Raw genomic sequence first — 19,764 nt, forward strand, 5'->3', positions numbered from 1 at the left:
AGGCAGACTTTGTGCTAGAAACAGTGGATGGGATCTAAATTAAAGAAAAAATTCAAAGAATGGGTATTCATAAATTTCTGGTTAATAGAGGCTTAATATTGTTAAGGAGCAGGTGATATTTAAGCATCAAATTTTATTTATGAAAATAAATACTTTCTCAAACGTCAGAAGTATAGTTCTCTGCTTTAGAAAATATTTTTTTCCCTTTTATAAATCAGAATCCCACTATTCATTTATCAAATATATAAATAGTATCTGGTTAATTTCTTAAACTTAACTACCATTGTCACCCTTCAGATGCTGATTCTGTTACATTTCCTTATGTTTTTCTGCCAATGAAACAAGGGTCTAAGAGATATTTTATTTATGAATAATTCACCAAGTGTTTATTGAAAGCCTACTACATTTTCAGGTTTAGAAAGAGCAAGACAAACACAAGGCCTGCTCCAGAGAGCTCACCATCTAAAATACAGCAAATTGAGCACTGATTCTGAATCACTATAAGCCTTCATTTCATTTTTAAAGATTTGAATAGTTATTGATTTCTGCTGTAAGAGAAAATAAAAACATTCCTTAGGTATATCATTTTTTAGATTCTCATAAAGGGAATTTTCAAATCTGTATGTTGAAAAGGCCTATAATTTGCTTTTTTCAATTACCTTCTGCTACTTATGACATTCTCTATTATCCCCTTCTGTTCTCCCAACACAACACAGCCTCTGCACTTTTGCCTATCCAGCTGGCTTTTGTGACTACACTTTTCGACAGCTTTCTGTTCCCCTTCACTGTTGTTTTTTGCTACCTGGGCTTAGCCATCTTCCCTTTCTTGGCTTCTTATTCACTTGATTAATCTTAACATTTCCTTAAATGTAGGACCTTCAGTGAGTATAATTAATCATTATTTCCACTAGCATTTTCTTGATCTTTGTTGTGAATTTCAGATCTTCTTTACAATAGGCTCTTGCTCAATGTAGTTTCCAAATATCCCCAGAAAGACAATGTTTCTTGAAAATTCCTGTTTTAAAGTCAATGTAGGTATTAAAAGAGACTGATAAAGGAATGCGTTACTCAGCAAAGGACGCTTCTACTTTATTTTCAATTCTTAACAAGAATTGGATTCTGCAGGATCATAGTTAAAACCCTTTGGTGAGGGCTATCAATCTACTCATAAAGCCTAGGTAAAAAAAAAAATCAAATTTTGGAATTTTGGCTCTCTGATATTAAATTAAAAATTATATAAACACATGAAGTTTGAAACTTAAAAAAAATACCTACATGTAAAAAGTTAAGACATATAAGTATTCATTGATATGTCTATATCATTTATTATAAATAGTATATGATTAAGAATTCAACTATTTAAAAAAAAAAAAAAAGATATTGATTTTTTACAGAGAGGAAGAGGGAGGGATAATTAGAAACATTGATCAGCTGCTTTCTGCACACTTCCTATTGGGGATGTGCCCGTAACCAAGGTACATGCCCTTGACCAGAATTGAACCTGGGACCTTTCAGTCCGCAGGCCAACGCTCTATTCACTGAGCCAAACTGGTTAGGCTCAACTATTTTAGTCTACAAATCGGATCCTTGGAGTAACCTGCCCTCTATAATCCATAAGCCTTTTAAAATTTTACCTTAAAGACAAATAAAAAGATTCAATAAGTTTAATCTTCCAAATGTTCTCAGAAAGAATTATCCTCCAGTAATAAAACACCAGCAGTATGTGCTGTGAGGTAGCAATGAAAGACTAAGATCTGTAAAAATGATACCCTCAATGCATAAGCATTCTCTCTTTATATGAAGAGTCAGAACAACAAGAAGGGACAGTGAGTTACCTTTCATTATTTCATCAATTATTGGTGTTTTCATAGTATTTTAAATGCCTGATGTCAGTTTTACAACAGCAATACCCAATATTTATTTTGAAAGGTAATTCTATCTTTATGTAGAGGATATTAACAACTTCCAACACGATCTCTAGGAATAATTCGCAGTTCTGAACCATGCTTTAGGAAAACATTTCCTACAAACAAACAAATCATAAAGTTAGGTGTTTAAAAAACAGGTTATCATAACATTCCACTAATTATTATATACAATTAACAAAGCATTGTAAAAAACCAAACAAAAAATAATAAAGCACTGTAAAGTAAGTAGGTACAAAAACACAAGCATAATCAGAAACTAATTTCATGCTTTCAAAGCCTTGTTGCTATTCCACTCACATCTTTAGGACTTAACCATATGTCTGAAAATTTTAAATATGAACATTAGCCACAAAAATGCTAACTAAGCCAAAACCGGTTTGGCTCAGTGGATAGAGAGTCAGTCTGCGGACTGAAAGGTCCCGGGTTCGATTCCGGTCAAGGGCATGTATCTTGGTTGCAGGCACATCCCCAGTAGGGGGTGTGCAAATGGCAGCTGATTGATGATCCTCTCTCATCGATGTTTCTAGCTCTCTATCTCTCTCTCTTCCTCTCTGTAAAAAATCAATAAAAATATATTAAAAAAAAAAAAAGGCTAACTTATACACTAAGCAAAGCACAATGTAAATCAATTTAACCATCAATACTTGCTTTAGTACACAATAAGGACAAAAAAGGATGAATTTAAATTACCACAAGTGACATAAGTTTAGAAACCCTGACCTATTTTGGTTCAATTAAATGATGAGATTTACTAGGTGTCCCATAAAGTACACCTTTCATCTTTTAAAGGAATACAACTGATAACATATTACAATGAGCAATAATTCATATTAACATAAATTGAACATTTCTAGAGTAAGAAAACAAAACCTTTAAACCTAAATTTAAAGGCATTTATGTTATAAAAAGCCTCATGATTTTCAATGAATAACCTTTATAATTTAATAAAATTTATTATCTACCTACAACTGATTTAAATTTTAAAAAATTACAATTACAATTTTAAATCCTTCTTCATTTTTACATGACCAAATTTCAGTCCCAAGATCTATGAGAACAATGTAATTTTGTTATAAGACAGAAGTACTTTAGAATATAATTTAAATAAAAATACTACTCAAGATTGAGGTTCATTATATTAAAGCATGCTTAACTTCAAAAGACTATAATTAAATTACATAAGCCAAAAAGAAGGGTACATTTAAAAATATATATATAAAGCTGCCTGTTAAAAAGTTGAAGATGACCCTGCTTGCCCTAGCCAGTTTGGCCCAGAGTAGAGAGCATTGATGTGTGGACTGAAGGGTCCCAAGTTCGATTACGGTTAAGGACTCATAACCTGGTGGGAGACATGCAGGAGGCAGCTATTCAATGATGCTCTCATCATTGATGTTTCTCTCTCCCTCTCCCTTTCTCTCTAAAATCAATCAATAATAATAATAATAATAATAATAATAATAATCCTTTCTAATAAGAGAGTAATAAGCAAATTAACCATTCAGCTACACTTACAAGCCACACCCACCAGCCAATCAGAAGTATGCAAATTAACCCAACCAAGATGGCTGCAAACAGGAAGCTTGGGTTGCCCCTGATGATGGAGGGAGCCAACCTTTCCACACACTCTGGCCAGCCCAGGCCTCCAATCAAGGCTACAAAGTTTCAATTATAGAAGATAAATCCCAACAAAAATGGCTTCAGCCACAGAGCAAGCAGGAGTCTTAGCTCCACTAAAGGCTACAAAGTTTCAGCTATGGGAGATAAATAAATCCCAGATATCAGGACCTCCACTTGGGTCCCAGGGGGACATGGCTGGCCTAAAAACCACCACAGGCCCCTCGCTAAGGCCGCCCCATGCCCAAGGGAAACTCTATCCTATCTGGGACACCCTTCAGGGCAAATCAACTGGCCCCCACCCATACACTAGGCCTCTATCCTATCTAATAAAAGAGTAATATGCAGATTGATCATCACTCCAACATACAAGATGGCCAGCAGGGGAGGGAAGTTGAAAGGGACCAGGCCTGCCAGGGAGAGCAGTTGAGGGCAATCAAGCCTGCAGGGGAGGGCAGTTAGGGGTGACTAGGTTGGCAGAGGAGGGAAGTTGGGGGTAAACAGGCTGGCCAGGGGAGTAGTTAGACATCAGGCTGGCATGGAGCGGTTTGGGAGTGATCAGGCTGGCAGGCAGAAGTGGTTAGGGGCAATCAGGAAGGCAGGCAGGTGAGTAGTTGGGAGGCAGCAGTCCTGGATTGTGAGAGGGATGACCAACTGCCCGTTTAGACCTGATTCTGGTGGAATTGGGTCTAAATGGGCAGTTGAATGTCACTTGAGGGGTTTGTCCCAGATTGGAGAGGGTGCAGGCTGGCCTGAGGAACACATACCCCATGCACGAATATCGTGCACCAGGCCTCTAGTAATAATAATAAAGATGACCCTGCTTTCTTGTTAGGACACCAATATATAGCACTGCATAATGTTAAATTTGAACCTCTGAGTATGGACTAAGCCCTCTGAAATTTAAATGACCATACATCTTTAAAATAGCACTTATTGAATGCTCACTATGGATAAGGCAATCTATTAAGCACTTTACATGTACTACTACCTCACAATACCTTATGAGGTAGGTCAAAACCATTATTCCAATAAGAGTACAATCTTACCTTTAGAATTTTTGTTATGAGTGTTAATATCTTTAATGTTTATTAGTCAGGGTTTCCCTTAGTCAAAGGCATAACTAATTCACATAATGAAACAAATTATTATTTAGATCCATAGGTGAAGACTGGCATATAATCCTTAAAAGAACATCTATGATCTTGGTAAAATCCTATCTAGTCCAATCAACTGACATATATAGCTCCACCACATCTCCATGAATTTTAGATACTTACCAGCAGTCTGTGCAGGATTTATTCCTATTCCATCTAGAAAATAAATGATAAAATCATCTAAATTATTTCTAAAGCTAAAATGGTTCAACAGTAATAAGAGACTGGCTATAATACTGCTGCAGTGTATATAGGCAAAAGCCAAAACAATAAAAAATAAATTATAGCCCTGACCAGGAATAAAACCGTGACCTCCTGGTTCATAGGTTGAAGCTCAACCACTGAGCCACACCTGCTGGGCAAGCCAAACAATTTAAATCCAAAAACATGAATGACAATCTTTCGGATAAATTATCTATTGAAATCTATTACTATTGTGCATTCACACACAGTGCTAGATTAAACAAGAGTATCTGTCAATGAAATGATCCTGGTAAGGTCAACATACATATATATGATTTTATATTGTGTTATGCTATACAAAGTGAAAAATACACCTCAGGTATGTCATTAATCACTTAGTTATTGCTATGAGGCTTACAAATCTTATGGCCACAAGAGCCCATAAACTCATCTACCCTGTTTCCCCAAAAATAAGACAGTGTCCTATATTAATTTTTTCTCCCAAAGTTGCGCTAGGTCTTATTTTCAGGGGATGTCTTATCTTTCCATGCATTAGGTCTTATTTTTGGAGGATGTCTTATTTTCGGGGAAACACAGTAATTCAAGTTCTACTGACACGTGATAAAAGTTTACAAAGCACCTATGAATCTAAAACTTTGTAGATATTAGGTTAGCTTTGTTCTACATTCTGTATACTGTCACTTCAATGTGACAGTATACAGAATGTTTTAGAATGAGAAATTTTGACATATCTAAACTAAATTGCACTACTGTCCATTAAACCCATTTTCACAGCTTATCCTAATGGCACAGAAAACTACTCACTAGCACCTTCAAATATTATGGTGTATTCCTGAAAAATAGTTAAGCCCTCACTGACATCTTTACTCCTCATCTTACATCAGTATTTTCTCATAGGACTAGTTTAATTATTAGTAGTGTTTTAAGATATTCAGAATTTAAGTTATATATCTACTTGGACAAAATCCTCATAATTGCAAGCATATAAGAAATAAATTTCATCAGGAAAGCAACTACATGATACAGCAATGGTACATTCCTGCTTAACTACCTAAGTTTGAAAAGCATCCTAATATATAAAAACCCTGGGTCGTAACGACCAGTAATGACTGAGGCTCAACCAACTCTAAGTCAGTCCTGAAGTCAGGCACAGTGCCCCAACACTGACTGCTGAGGGGGCTGCAAATTAAGGCCAGAGAGAGGCCTAAAGAGAGAAGCAGGGACTGATCCATTGCCTCTGAGGCAGCTTTTGATTAGCACTTGCCTCTCTTTCTGAGTCTGGCCAGCTGCTGAACCTCCATTTCTCTTCAAGCCTCCAATGGGGCTGCTGATCAGCCTCACCTTTCTGATCAGGCCCCTTTGATTGGCCCAGAGATGCTGACCAATCAGAATAGGAACCAACCAATCAGAACAATGTGGGTACTGTTAAGAACCAATGGCTGCTTAGGAGGTGGAGCTTTTGATGCTGACTGGCATAGAAACTGAACTATCAGAACCAAATTGGCCAGCAGAGGAGGGCAGTTGGGGGCGAGATCAAGCTGGCAGGGGTGGGCCATTGGGAGCAAGATCAAGCCGGCAGGGAAGGGCAGTTGGGGACAACCAGGCTGGCAGGGGAGGACAGTTAGGGGCAATCAGGCAGGCAGACAGAGGCAGTTAGGGGCAACCAGGCTGGCAGGGAAGGGCAGTTAGAAGATATTGAGCAGGCAGACAGGTGAGCAGTAAGGAGCCAGCTGTCCCCGATTGCGAGAGGGATGTCCAATTGCTGGTTTAGATTGGCCCTAAACCGGCAGTTGGAAATCCCCCAAGGGGTCCCCAATTGGAGAGGGTGCAGACTGGGCTAAGGGATTGCCCCTCCCCCCTGCCTCCGTGCACGAGTTTTGTGCACTGGGCCTCTAGTTTATCAATAAGCTTATTTTGAGAAAAAAACAAAACAAAACAAACAAAACAAAAACACCTTGGTAAATAAAGTTATTTTCAGTAATAATCTGGCAAGAAGTGACCAGGATACAAGATATTACAAAATGCTATTCTATATCAAAAAGCATAAAGAATCTGAAAAGAGATAGCGATGAATAATAACCTTGATTTAGTATTTACAATTATGTATTTCATTTATGTTGATATCAAATTTGGGATTTCTGCATTCAAGTTAAATGAATTAATTTGATTTTAAAAAAATAAAAAAGGTAATAAATAATTTTTAAATGAATTCTTACCATTGGTAATAATTGCACTTGTGGCTGCAGAAACTTTAAACTAAGGGGGAGAAAAAGAAAACGATTTATATACACACACATACTCTGTAAAAGATAGTTAGTTGAACAAGAACAGTGTACAGATAATTCTAAAATGTGAGTTTTCTTTCAGGATTAAGTCACATCATAAAATAAAGGGCTACTGTAATTTGTTTTATTTGTTTAAAACATTATTACCCTCTAAATACTACATTTCGTTCTATTTAGAATACCATGAATCTTATTTTACTCACTGCAAATACAAGACAAAAATTCATTGTCAATAAATCTATGACTCAATCAATGTTTACTCTTTTAGACTTACACATGTTGCTTTCTTTCATAAGCAAAAATAAAAGCAAAAGAATTGTTTATAATATTCCTAAAATTTCTTTGTAGAAGTAGTAAGTTCAAGTAAACGCTCTATTGTGTTTAATGGGAGGACAGCCGAGGCTTATTGTCCATTTTCAAATTCTCCTGTTATGTTTTGCTGACTTAAATGTCACACAATGGCAACAATCTAATTATACCACCAGGAAATAATAACTAAGTTCAAGTACTGCAGGTGATATCGAGATAATTATGTGATTACCACACGATTAACAGTGATAGTAAGACTCCACTGACCTAAATCAATGAAATGTGGTTAAGAAACGTGTAGCCAAAGTTAGAATTCTTCTCAATGCTCTAAAGACCAGCACTTGTCTTCATAATTCATCAATTTTTCCAAGTATTTACTATGCCCTTCTATGCTAAGGACAAGTTTTGTAGATATTATAGTTGAATTTATTGTAACCAAGTAAGTATGGAAAACACTACTTTATACTGATATTATTTTCAAAATTTTCAAGTGTGCTGCTAATACTTTAACACCAAGTTAAAATATACTTTAACTCCAAGAAGAAAATAGTGAATGAAGTATTTCCCATACTTTTTGGCCAATGATCCACTTTTCATGGAATTGGTTTCTTTTTCTTTCTGGTGGTTTTAGTGCTTTAGGAACAATAATATGAGAAACACTGTTTTAGGTATTTATAATAGTCCCATATGCATAATTGAGGAAAACAACAAAAAGTTTACTTTAACTTACAAAAGAATTCCATTTTAACCTGTTAACCGAGCAGGACATATAAATACGTCAAATGTTAACAATATCGGGTACGGGTAGGACATATGAATACGTCCTTGAAATATATGTTGCACCCTGAAATGGGCGGGACGTATATTTCCGAACAACAAAGGTATTAGTCATCCATACATGTCTCGACATGAATTTAAGACACGGAGGGAATCAGTATAATTTCGCTATTGAGAGTGGTGGACGTGTTCTGGGTGAGCAGTGACGGGTACGTACTTACACTTACCTACCTATTTTTGTATTATATATCATTTACTTATATTTTTTATATCTCCAACCTTTATATAATAGAAAAACATATAAAATTGATCCAATCATCAATAATTTGTCAGAAAAGTTTAAAAGGTTTTATGTATGTGAACGAGAAATATGCATAGATGAATCTCTTATTATGGAAAGGGAATTTATCTTGGAAACAATATATATCTACAAAAAGAGCTAGATTTGGAATGAAGTTGTTTATTTTGAGTGAAAGCCAATCTGGATACGTACAAAATATAACTTTATACACAGGCAACGACACAAATTATGATTCGAACTACCCACAAGAAAAACAATCAACAAGAATTGTTTTGGAGTTAACACATGACTTACTGAATAAAGGGTATAGGATTTACTTAGATAATTTCTATATGTCAATTCATTTGGCTGAACTCTTGTGTCAAAACAATACAGACATTGTTGGAACAATGAGGATAAACAGAGTCGGAATCCCCAGTGAAATAAAAACAAAAAAATTACAGAAAAATGAACATATAGTAAGAATCAAAGACAAACTTATGGTTTTAAAATGGAAGGATAAAAAAGACATATTCATGCTCAGTTCTATTCGTAATGATGAAAAGACAATGATTGAAAAGAGAGGAAGAAGGCAAGAAAAACTGAATGTTGTCCTGGATTATAACAAGAAAATGGGCGGCGTAGATTTGGGAGATGAAGTTATGGTGGCCTACACGGCTGCCCGTAATAGGGTAAAAAAATTTTATAAAAAATTTTTTCTACGATTAATTGATATGTGCTGCTTCAATGCATATATTATATACAAAAAAAGATAAAGGTCATTTGGATCGATTACACTTTTTGATAGAGTGTGTAGAGAAATTGGTAGATAACAACATAGTGAAAACCCACCCAAAGACATCAACAAGCAGCTCTACATCTAAACCATCACGCTTAGTTGAAAGGCATTTTCCAGAACAAATGAAAATCGATATAGGAAAAACTAAATCCAGGAAATGCCAAGTTTGCTACAAAAAAGGTGTTAGGAAAGAATCTACATACTGGTGTCCAGATTGTAAGGCAGCACTATGTATCAACAATTGTTTTAAAATATATCACACAGAAGTTGAGTTTTGAATTTTTACATCTATATTTCAATTTTTTAAACTCAATATTTCTATTTTATTTGTGTGCTTTTATTGTTCTGTAATTGTTAACTTTTTATATTTTTTATTGTGTATAGAAATAAAAATTATATATTTTTTGTAATCTTTATAATTGTAAAATTTATAATTTTTTAATTCGATGTTTCCATTTTTTTGTTGGTATTCTTTTCTATTTGTTTGTAATTTTGTATTTTCCTTTGTGCTTTATATATAAATAAATGAAAAAATATATATTTCATTTATTTTAATTAATAAATAAAATAATAATATAAAATTACGTCCACTGGGCGTGACGTACTGACAGGTCCTAGTGAAAGAGTATGCGCCCGTTGTACGTTGTTTAATTAAAAAGGGAACTCCCCGGTTAACAGGTTAAGAATGGAATTATGCATAAAACAATTGTTATAGGATTATGTACCTAATAAAAAATTTTACTGTTTATATGGTATATTCTTAGCTGTAAATGCCCTTTATAGATTGAAGAATTTTAACTAAACCTAATTTAAAATAACTTCAAAAATTACTAAGAGGTTGTACTACTTAGTAAAACTTTGATCAAATACCCAAATTAATTATAGAATGTCAGATTTCCAAAACTTGAATATTACAAAGTTTCGCGTTACCCTACTGAGTGTGTCTTATTCTTAGACTAGAGGCCCTGTGCACAAAATTCATGCACAGCGGGAGGAGGGACAGGGGGGTGTCCCTTAGCCCAGCTTGCACCCTCTCCAATCTGGGACCCCTCGAGGGATGTCCGACTGCCCATTTAGGCCCAATCCGGTGGGCAATCAGACATCCCTCTCACAATCCAGGACTGCTGGCTCCCAACTGCTTGCTTGCCTGCCTTCCTAATTGCCCCGAACTGCTTTTGCCTGCCAGCCTGAACACCACCTAACCACTCCCCTGCCAGCCTGATTGATGCCTAACTGCTCCCCTGCTAGCCTTTTGCCCCTGATTGTCCTCTCCTGCAGGCCTGGTCACCCCTAACTGCCCTCCCCTGCAGGCTTGATTGCCCCCAACTGTCCTCCCTTGCAGGCCTGGTGCCTTCCAATTGCCCTCCCTTGTTGGCTATCTTGTGTCCACATGGGGGTAGGATCTTTGACCAAAGGGGGGCAGCTATCTTGTGTGTTAGAGTGATGATCAATTTGCGTAATTACTCTTTTATTAGATAGGATAGAGGCCTGGTGCACGGGTAGTGGGGGCCAGCTGGTTTGCACTGAAGGGTGTCCTGTATCACGGTGGGGGTTCTTTGGGGTGTGGTGTGGCCTCGGTGAGGGGCCTTTGATGGTTTGCAACCGATGTGGAGGCCCTGGTATATGGGATTTATCTTCTACAATTGAAACTTTGTAACCTGGAGCAAAGCCAAACCTCCTGCTGGCTCCATGGAGGCAGCAATTTCTGTTGGTATTTATCTCCTATAATTGAAACTTTGTAGCTTTGAGTGGAGGCCTCGGCCAGCCAGGATGTGTGGAAAGCTTGGCTTCCTCCATTGCAGGGGAAACCCAAGCCTCCCTGCTGCTCCCTCAGTGGCCACAGCCATCTTGGTTGGGGTTAATTTGCGTGCTTGCTCTTGATTTGATGGTGGGCGTGGCTATAGGTGGGTGTGAGTGTAGGGGAGTGATGGTTAATTTGCATATCACTCTTTTATTAGATAGGATTATGTCCATGTTAAGATAAAACAGGTTTTTTAGTACATCCATAGAGTGGCACCATATTTTATGAACATTAAAAATCAAAAGGAAACAGCTGATACCACTTTTACTTTTTCTAGAATGTAAAAGCAACAGGAAAGCTAAAATTCAGGGAAGCATCACTAGTAAAATAAAATATATTAACTACTACTTTCATCCCAAATTACTGATAAATTTCCTCATGGATGCAAAGCGTATTTTATAATTGTCAGTTTTCATTTATTTTCTTCCTTATTTCAGAAGTTTTATAACTTACAATGTGAAGAGGCTCTTCCCAGGCTTGGACAACTCACTACTTAAATTAACCCAGTCATGCAGTGGGAATTTTTTTATGTTTTTATTAAAAGAACTTTACTAGGGATTTAAATCCAGACTCTGGTTTGTCAAGTCTTGTTCCTATTGAAATATTCTACAATGACATCTTGTGAAAGGCCTTCTCACTGTTAACTGAAAGACATAACTTTTCTAAATATATTAGACACATGATTCACAATAATTATAAGCAATATTAAAACTTTAACCAATACATGTGGTTGAGTAAAGTTATTAATTTTCCACTGTATGTTTGTTAGGATGTTCTTATTCTCACACTAAATGACCAGGATGAAATCAATGTTTTTGCCCTATAAAAAAAAATCGTAAAACAATTATAAAATAGGAAAGTAAATGTCATTATTGTAAATAATTATATTCTATAAGTAATAATAAAATAATTAAATATTATTTGTTATAATAAATAAATCATTGCAAATTTATAGTAAAATAAATGATTGTAAATTATTAAATTAGAATCTGTGGAATCTGCTATGTCCTAGGCCAGGTATATTTCTTGCAAGTTATCTGTATAGCAAAACATAATGATGCTCTATTCAGATTTATTTTCCATTTCTTTTAACTTATTCTTTCTACAGGAAGAATAGATCAAATCTTACTATAAAACATGTACTATCATTTTTCAGTTTAATTCTGAATGAGTGATAAATGTTAGTGGTTCCTGACAATAGTATGAGGAGCTGTGAGTGCTGATAAGTTGTTTATTTTCCATTAATCATTTTCAATAGGATTATAGGTTAAGCTGGTTTCTTATTTAACTAAAATTATTTTCCATAATTATAATTTTTTCCTGAAGATTAGGAACCAAAATTTAGATTTGAATCACTGTGTACTAGTATAGCACTTTTAACTTCACTTACTTCCTTTTACAGATTAAGAAATTTGAGGAAGAGAAATTGATAGTGAATGACACATAATAAGAATCTTAAGTCTCCAAGACATATATGGGTGCCTATGTCAAACAGATAGTGAATGACACATAATAAGAATCTTAAGTCTCCAAGACATACAATATTTGGGTGCCGTTTCTACCCAAGCTACTCTTCCCCATGGCATGTCCAAAGAGTTGCTTTATAGATTTCTCTAATGATAATTTTGAATGGAAATTTTCCTTAAAAAACAGAAAATCAAAATATTTTTTTAAAAAACTAGACACTTTTAAAAACAATTTTTACTGACAGTCCACATAGACAAAAATTTTGAAAAATGAGATGTTTTAAAAACTATAATTCTAGAATAAAAAGTAGTAAAAATGAATATGCACACTACAGTGATATGTTGCTGCTTAAAATTTTTTACATATAATTGAATCTTTTCCATTTTAATAAAAATTTCCCTTATAATTCTCAATGGCTGCATTGGATATGTCAATTTAAATTCATTCTTCTAATATCTGTCAGTAAGTCTTAACTTTCATTCTACTTATATCAGTAAGTAAAGCTTAACTTTTTAATAGCATTAACCTAGTAATAAACCCACAGAGAAGTGGTGGGTTAAAATACACTGTCAATCTATATTCTATACAGGTTGTCCCAATTTCTTCTTCTTTTTTTTTTTTAATATATTTTATTGATTTTGTACAGAGAGGAAGGGAGAGAGATAGAGAGTTAGAAACATCGATGGGAGAGAGGCATCGATCAGCTGCCTCTTGCACACCCCCTACTGGGGATTTGCCCGCAACCAACGTACATGCCCTTGACCGGAATCGAACCCGGGACCTTTCAGTCTCCAAGCCGAAGCTCTATCCATTGAGCCAAACCGGTTTCGGCAGGTTGTCCCAATTTCTACACTTACCTCTTCTGCTGCAAACTTTAAGACTGCTATGAAAGGTGTACTTTCAGGAACACTGAGTCTAAAAAAAAAAAATTAAAAATAATTTTTTTAAAAAGCTATTTTTTTAAGTTTTTTGTTGCTCATATCAGCAATTTTAGCAGACCTAAACAAATCTGTCTTTGGAGTCTAAAGATTTTTATTGCACACTACATCATAAACTCTAAAAAACCAACAACAAACAATTAGGCTTAAATTAGATTCTGCCCATAGATGTACTTGAATACCAACACCTATATAGGAGAAGATTTATACATTTTTAATAGTTTGATACAAATAGATCTAGGATATGGGATACTACTTGTTTCCAGAGATGGATTTTAAAAAGTTGAATCTCTCCTTAGTATTCAGTCCACACATATTTTTACTTAATGCAGAAATTCATTTTCATTACAAGGGCTACCTGGGAAAGCATCATCAGAACATAAATATTTTCATAATCCTTTCTGAGCACTTTTAATAATCAAGTCTAAAAGAGTAGACCAAGTTGCTGAAAATGAACATGTTTACTATGGCAAAATGTAAAGTCATTTCCCACAAAACTCTTACACCTCCTCAGATTAAGGGCTTAATAGAATCTGAAATAACATTTGGGGAGTAATGTATGATTTTGTTACTGACTTGTACAACATCAAGTGTATTACAGATTGCTGATGAGTGACCTGTGAATTTTCCAATTTAAATACTTAAAAAAAAATGATATTATACCCTTATAAACACAGAAGGTAACAAAAGAAATATAATATTCTTAAGGTTAAATGAGTTATAATCATTAAAGACAGAAAAACATATTCTTTTTCACAGCAGGAAAAAGAGACTTATAAACTAACATTTACCTTTGAAATTTGTCTATCTGTAACCACCATATTATTCTTTAATGTTTTAATACCAACTTCCATTATGTAACATTTTCACATATAAATACCATCTTAGTGTACAAATTGAATAGAAAAATCATTATAGCTGACACAGTGCATTATAATGACTTCAGTATGTGTGAATAGTTTGGCTGCCCCAACTCCTCTAAAATCTAACTAAAAAGTGAAAATAGTTATCACTGTTTTTACCTTTTTTTAGTTTTCTGGGGGGCAGGGGAAGAGGAAAGAAAAAAATTCTAAAGGGTAGGCACTGTTTAAAAGTTATCTAGTAAGTTGGCAATATGATAGTTTACAAAGTAAGGAACAGACCTTGCAAGTATTTTTGCATTACATTCATAGTTTAGGTCCTGAGATTCATCCTCAAAAGGACAAGTTCTAAAATCTTAGAGTTTCGATTCCCTTTTTAAATGGAGACTGGAAACGTCTTTGTAAGTAGATTTTATATTGATATTCACTAAAATAAACTTCCACTTATGTAGTTGGGACTTATGCAAAGACAATGCAATAAAACAGAAAATACTTTTTAATGTATGTTTTATGTGACAGAAAATTACAGAGGAACTCAGAGTTACTGTGACACCATCTAGATTTGAATTTGTCTTTGCCAGTAGCATCATTTTTGTAAAACAGCAGTTACACATTATACTGGTGTTTTGAAAAAAGGGAAAGAAGGGGCACACTATTATGTATATTAAAGTGAATTTTAAAAATAAATCAAAGGTAAATCTGTTTTTAAAAAAATGTATATTTCATATAAAGAGAACTATGAAACAACTTAAATGCTGTCATAAAGAATAAGAATAAAGTTTCTATAGGAAATGAAAGAAGGGGGGGATGAATTCACTAGACAATTATAGAAATCTGGAGAGGTAAATTTTATTTTTAAAGGGTATTGTTTGTCAGGAACTGGACTGCATTCCTGTCAAAGAAAAGAACATGTGTAAAAAGCAAGGAGAGTTAAAAAGACTTGCTTTTCAATTTAGGAATAGGGTGACTGATGCTTTGTTAAACGATGATGGTAGTAAGAAAGGAGAAGAGTTGGGAAGTAAGTCTGGAAAGACTGGAATCAGACTAAATGAGGCAAATGTTTTTTAATTCATCCTTTATTTAAAAGAGAATGCTTGATTTCAATATTTCTATAACCTAGTAATGACACCAACAGTGACTGTATCAACAAACAAAAACACTGAAAACTCTGATAATGCTCAGAATAAATTTAGAATTGAAACATCTTTCATAGAATTCAACTATTAGTAATGTTAGAAACTCAAAAGAAAGTTTTTCTATCAAAGTATGTTTATAAGTTAAAGAATGTTTTCCCATAAATCTTAAGTTGCTTTTACTAATGCTAGTTACAATTTACTTTGAAAACAGGATAACTACCTTTACATACACAGGTACATATATTATGCATACTTTACTCATAAACACAACTACACACACTAAATAATAGATATGCTTATTAAATTCATCCAGTCACCCATAATAATTGAACTGGTACAATGTTCCAGCCACTCTTATACTGATGCTGTCCTGCCCTGTCCTCTTTCTCTCTCCATCTTCTCAGAATTTCTTTTTAAAAGCCTATTTATATATTTATGAGAATAATTCAATATAAAGGGAGAAATCAAAGATGAAGAGAGGGAGATCTTTAGACTCTCTGCTTTAATCTTGAGAAGATTGAAACAAGTAAGATGCAGAACCCAAGTGGTACAACTGGCTTTTCATAAGTCATGCTGATGGTTTCTAATCCAACATGATTATAGACAGAAATCACAGGTTTACAAATAGTGATAGCTTTATAGATGTAATGGAAAAAGGAGAGAAATTTCCTCTGATGGCTTGAAAGAAACGAGGAAAGGAATTGTAGGAAGTGTGAAAATACATTTAAAAAATCCTTTCTGAGAATAAAGAAGAAAATATGCAAACTTGGAAAATGTAGCAGAGTGTTGGCTACTATTGAGCATAGTTATTAATTTTATGTCAAACTCATCAATCTAATTGTGTAATTTTTTTCCAGGAACATTCAGGTATATACAGAAAAGTTCAGAATTGGTGTTTCACCAAGTGCTTGGAGTGAAATATACTGGAATTTGGGGGTGGGGGACAATCAGAGTTGAAGGTATTTGCAAGACAGTGACTCTAAGCTGGATAAGAAGTTGGGTAAGGTAGGGAGAAGAGGAAAATGTTAAAATGAAGTCTCATCAATGAATGAAAAGAAACATTTTAAAGAAGAAATATTAGAGTAAATCAGATGTAAGAATACAATGTGGTTAACCGTAAGAGTGTTTAAAAATGGCATTTTATAGGTGGAGTAATTACTTAAGTTTAGGCAAAGAGATTCATTTGGAGATAAAACAATTGAGAAAGAGAAAGGCTAGGAGATTACATGGGTCCCAGAGAGCTAAATAAGACTGATAACAACTGTTATAGTTCAATTAGGTAGGCTACGACAATAATTACTTATTAACTAATAAACATTAATTATATATAAAATCCTATTTAAGACCTGTTCTTTGTTATATTTTATATGGCTTCCAGCTGCAATGTCCGTAATAATGCTTACCTACAATCATACAAAGGTCTGAAGAATCCGGGTTAGAAGGTCCAGATTAGACACATGCTAACTGCTAAAGGCTAAGCAAAGGATCCGCATGAATAAATTGCCCTATTTCTGTATTTCCCATTTCTACTAATCACTCTTTTCTAAACCCCAACAACATTAGGATATGATTTAAGGCTCAGTACTTCGTGATGCCCAAGTCGTGTGTTCCTTATACACAACAAGAATCAGAAGCCTGTAAGGAATAAACATTTAAGTAGTTTCGGAATCTAGATTGAGATGTCTTCTTTTACTTCCTCTAACAGCTGGTCAAAGTCGTGAAAGGCCTTTCTAATCTCCAGCAGACTGGGCCTGCTGAAGGATTCCAGTCATCACCAGAGCCCTGTGCAGTCCACAAAGTCCTCTCCAGCCACCACCACCAAGTGAGTTCCGAGCAGCAAGGTTCCGGTCACACACCCCTGCACCCTAGAGCTGGGGCAAGTTGACACTTAAGAGGAGCGGTCCAGGATGCCTCCTCTCATTTACAAGTGGGAAGCCGGAGGCTCCCGAGAGGGCTCGTGTAGAGGTGCAGGGAAGGAAAGGAAAGGATGTGGGCTTCTGGGGTGGGATGCCGGGCTCCATCCAGCCCGGATCTACTCAGCCACCGCAGGGAGCTACTCACACTTTGTAGGGCAGCCGCGGGTCCGATGTCAGCGTGATCTTAAAGGAAACCTTGGACCTGAGAAAGAGCGGAAAGAGTTAAGGGCGGGCAGTGGCATCAGGATCGGGGAGGTTGAAGGTAAACACTTACATGGTGAAGCAGGCCTGGACTAAGACGCCAACTTCCTTCAGTAGTCCCACTTCCGCCGGGTTCGGGAAGGGCTCTTCCACACTTAGGTCCCAGGCGCTGGCAACTGGGGACCTCCAAAGTTGCTGTTGTCCAAGGCACTGCCTGAAAAATCGGCATCTGATGCTCATCTAGGCGGAGCCTCCTAATTACAAATACCTACTGATTTAGCATTTACATATCTTAAAAGAACGTGTGGATTATATGAAATTAATATTTTTACAAATGCTTTTATTTGCTGCCGTATTTCTGTCAGGCATCACAAACGGGAGTAGGACTTTTGGCCTCAGCGGGTCTTTTCGGAGGAAGAGGTGCCGGGCGGGGCGGGGCCCTCCGAAGTTGTTCAGATGTCCTGGGGGCTGAAAAGTTCAAGTAAATCCTCACCTGACTTTAGTTTTAGCGGTGATACCCGAGTGGGTGTGCTGTAAGAATTTTAAAACATGTAATAAATACCTGGCTACTTAGGGGCACTGACCTTTTTCCCCTTAGATTGTCAAAGCCAACACAGCAGTAGCCTTCTACAAATTATACTTTTTTTTTTAAATCAAATTGGCAAAAAAATATATTTTTTGGTGTGCCACAGAATTTTAGTAATTTATGTGGGCCATGAGATGAAAATAGTTGAAAATCACTTGTATTAGTGTCCTTTTGCCTTTTCAGCAACCTGATCCTGTTAAATCATTTAGAGTTTTCATATTGTTTTCCTTCACACTTTACTCTGCAATACTAATGTCAATTTAATTTGCACATGTAAGAGAGTAAGTAGGTGAGAAAGACAAGATCCTGCACTCAGCAACTTGAAGTCTAGCTGGGAAGATTTAAACCAGGGCACTAGGTTGCGGATTTTGCCACATTTATTCAGTTTAACAACACATTTTTAATTCTTTCCATGTTCCAAGCACTGAGGCAAAAGCAAGAGATGTCAGGATTAATAGGAAAGCTAGCTGCCAATGCTCTAGGATCTGTTATAAGTTTTTGTATAGTGTGGGAAGAAAACATATTTCCTCTAAATATTACAAATCTCAGCATCTGTGTTTAAAAAATAAACATGCTTATCACAATGTCTGCAGTGCTCTTTTTAAGAAATATTGGATACAGATAGGAATTAAAATAATGAGGGAATCTAGTTAATCTTTAGAATATTTTGTGAGATTTTTTCTTTATGTTACATCCATCCCCATGACTTAATTATTTTATAACTGAAAGTTTGTACCCTTTGAATTTCTTCAACCATTCCCTCAGATATTAAGCTGATATTAATATCTACAACCTTGTTTTATTTTTTAGATTTCACATGTAACTGGATCATACACTATTTGTCTTTCTCTCTGACTTATTTTACCCAATTTAAGTCGCTCATGGTTCTTCCATGTTGTTGCAAATGGATTATATTTTTTTATGACTGAATAGCATTACATTGTGTGTGTGTGTGTGGATAAAATTTTCTGCCAGGGCTGATTGGCAGACCCAGAGCACAGGTGAATGATTACTCTGACTCATGAGAGGGCTAAAGGACTGCTTGGCTTGAAAACCCAAACAGCCTCGTTCACCTGGCTCCTTAGGCTTTTATTGTAATAACAGTTTGAACTAAAATTAACTTCTAGATACTACCAGCAGGGTAAATATCCTTGAGAAGACATGCATCTGCAGTGTCCTTTACACAAGGACGCCTAAAGAAAAAACATATTCTAGTAAAACACCTGGGGGCTCAGACTTGTTTGGAAAAGTCAAGGCAGGGTCTGCTATCTTCAGCAAAGTCCTCCTGACATTTCAGAGATTTCCAATCAAGTCCTATGCTTCCCCACAATTTTCTTTAATGGATATCATGTTATGCATATTTAAGGGTTATGGGAATTTCATCTTTGCCATAATTTTGCAGTATACTGCTCTTCTATTATCACATCTCCCCATAAAAAGAAAGAAGATTCTGACTGTAGAAAAGTAAAACTCCAACATTCTCATGACAGTCCTTGTCTTATTTTT

At 35.6% G+C, this 19,764-nt stretch overlaps 1 protein-coding gene across 3 annotated transcripts; it reads right to left on the reverse strand.

The window, feature by feature from the left end:
- Nucleotides 1-322: 322 nt before the first annotated feature.
- On the reverse strand, nucleotides 323-17,828 carry UFM1 (ubiquitin fold modifier 1). Of its 3 annotated transcripts, none has more exons than XM_084879605.1 (6): nucleotides 17,746-17,828; nucleotides 17,617-17,673; nucleotides 13,479-13,536; nucleotides 7,120-7,159; nucleotides 4,823-4,855; nucleotides 323-2,023 (listed from the first exon to the last, which is right to left on the reverse strand). In XM_084879605.1, coding segments are annotated over exons 1-6 (258 nt in total). In that variant the 5' UTR covers nucleotides 17,748-17,828; the 3' UTR covers nucleotides 323-1,955. The 3 variants fall into 3 exon arrangements, with proteins under 3 accessions (XP_084735731.1, XP_084735732.1, XP_084735733.1); XM_084879606.1 differs by having other exon boundaries at nucleotides 323-1,027; nucleotides 17,746-17,824; XM_084879607.1 differs by lacking the exon at nucleotides 4,823-4,855 and having other exon boundaries at nucleotides 17,746-17,824.
- Nucleotides 17,829-19,764: the final 1,936 nt, after the last annotated feature.

This window comes from Pipistrellus hanaki, assembly GCF_964339955.1.
Source record: "Pipistrellus hanaki genome assembly, chromosome: 3".
In the NCBI taxonomy this organism is placed as follows: Eukaryota; Metazoa; Chordata; class Mammalia; order Chiroptera; family Vespertilionidae; genus Pipistrellus; species Pipistrellus hanaki.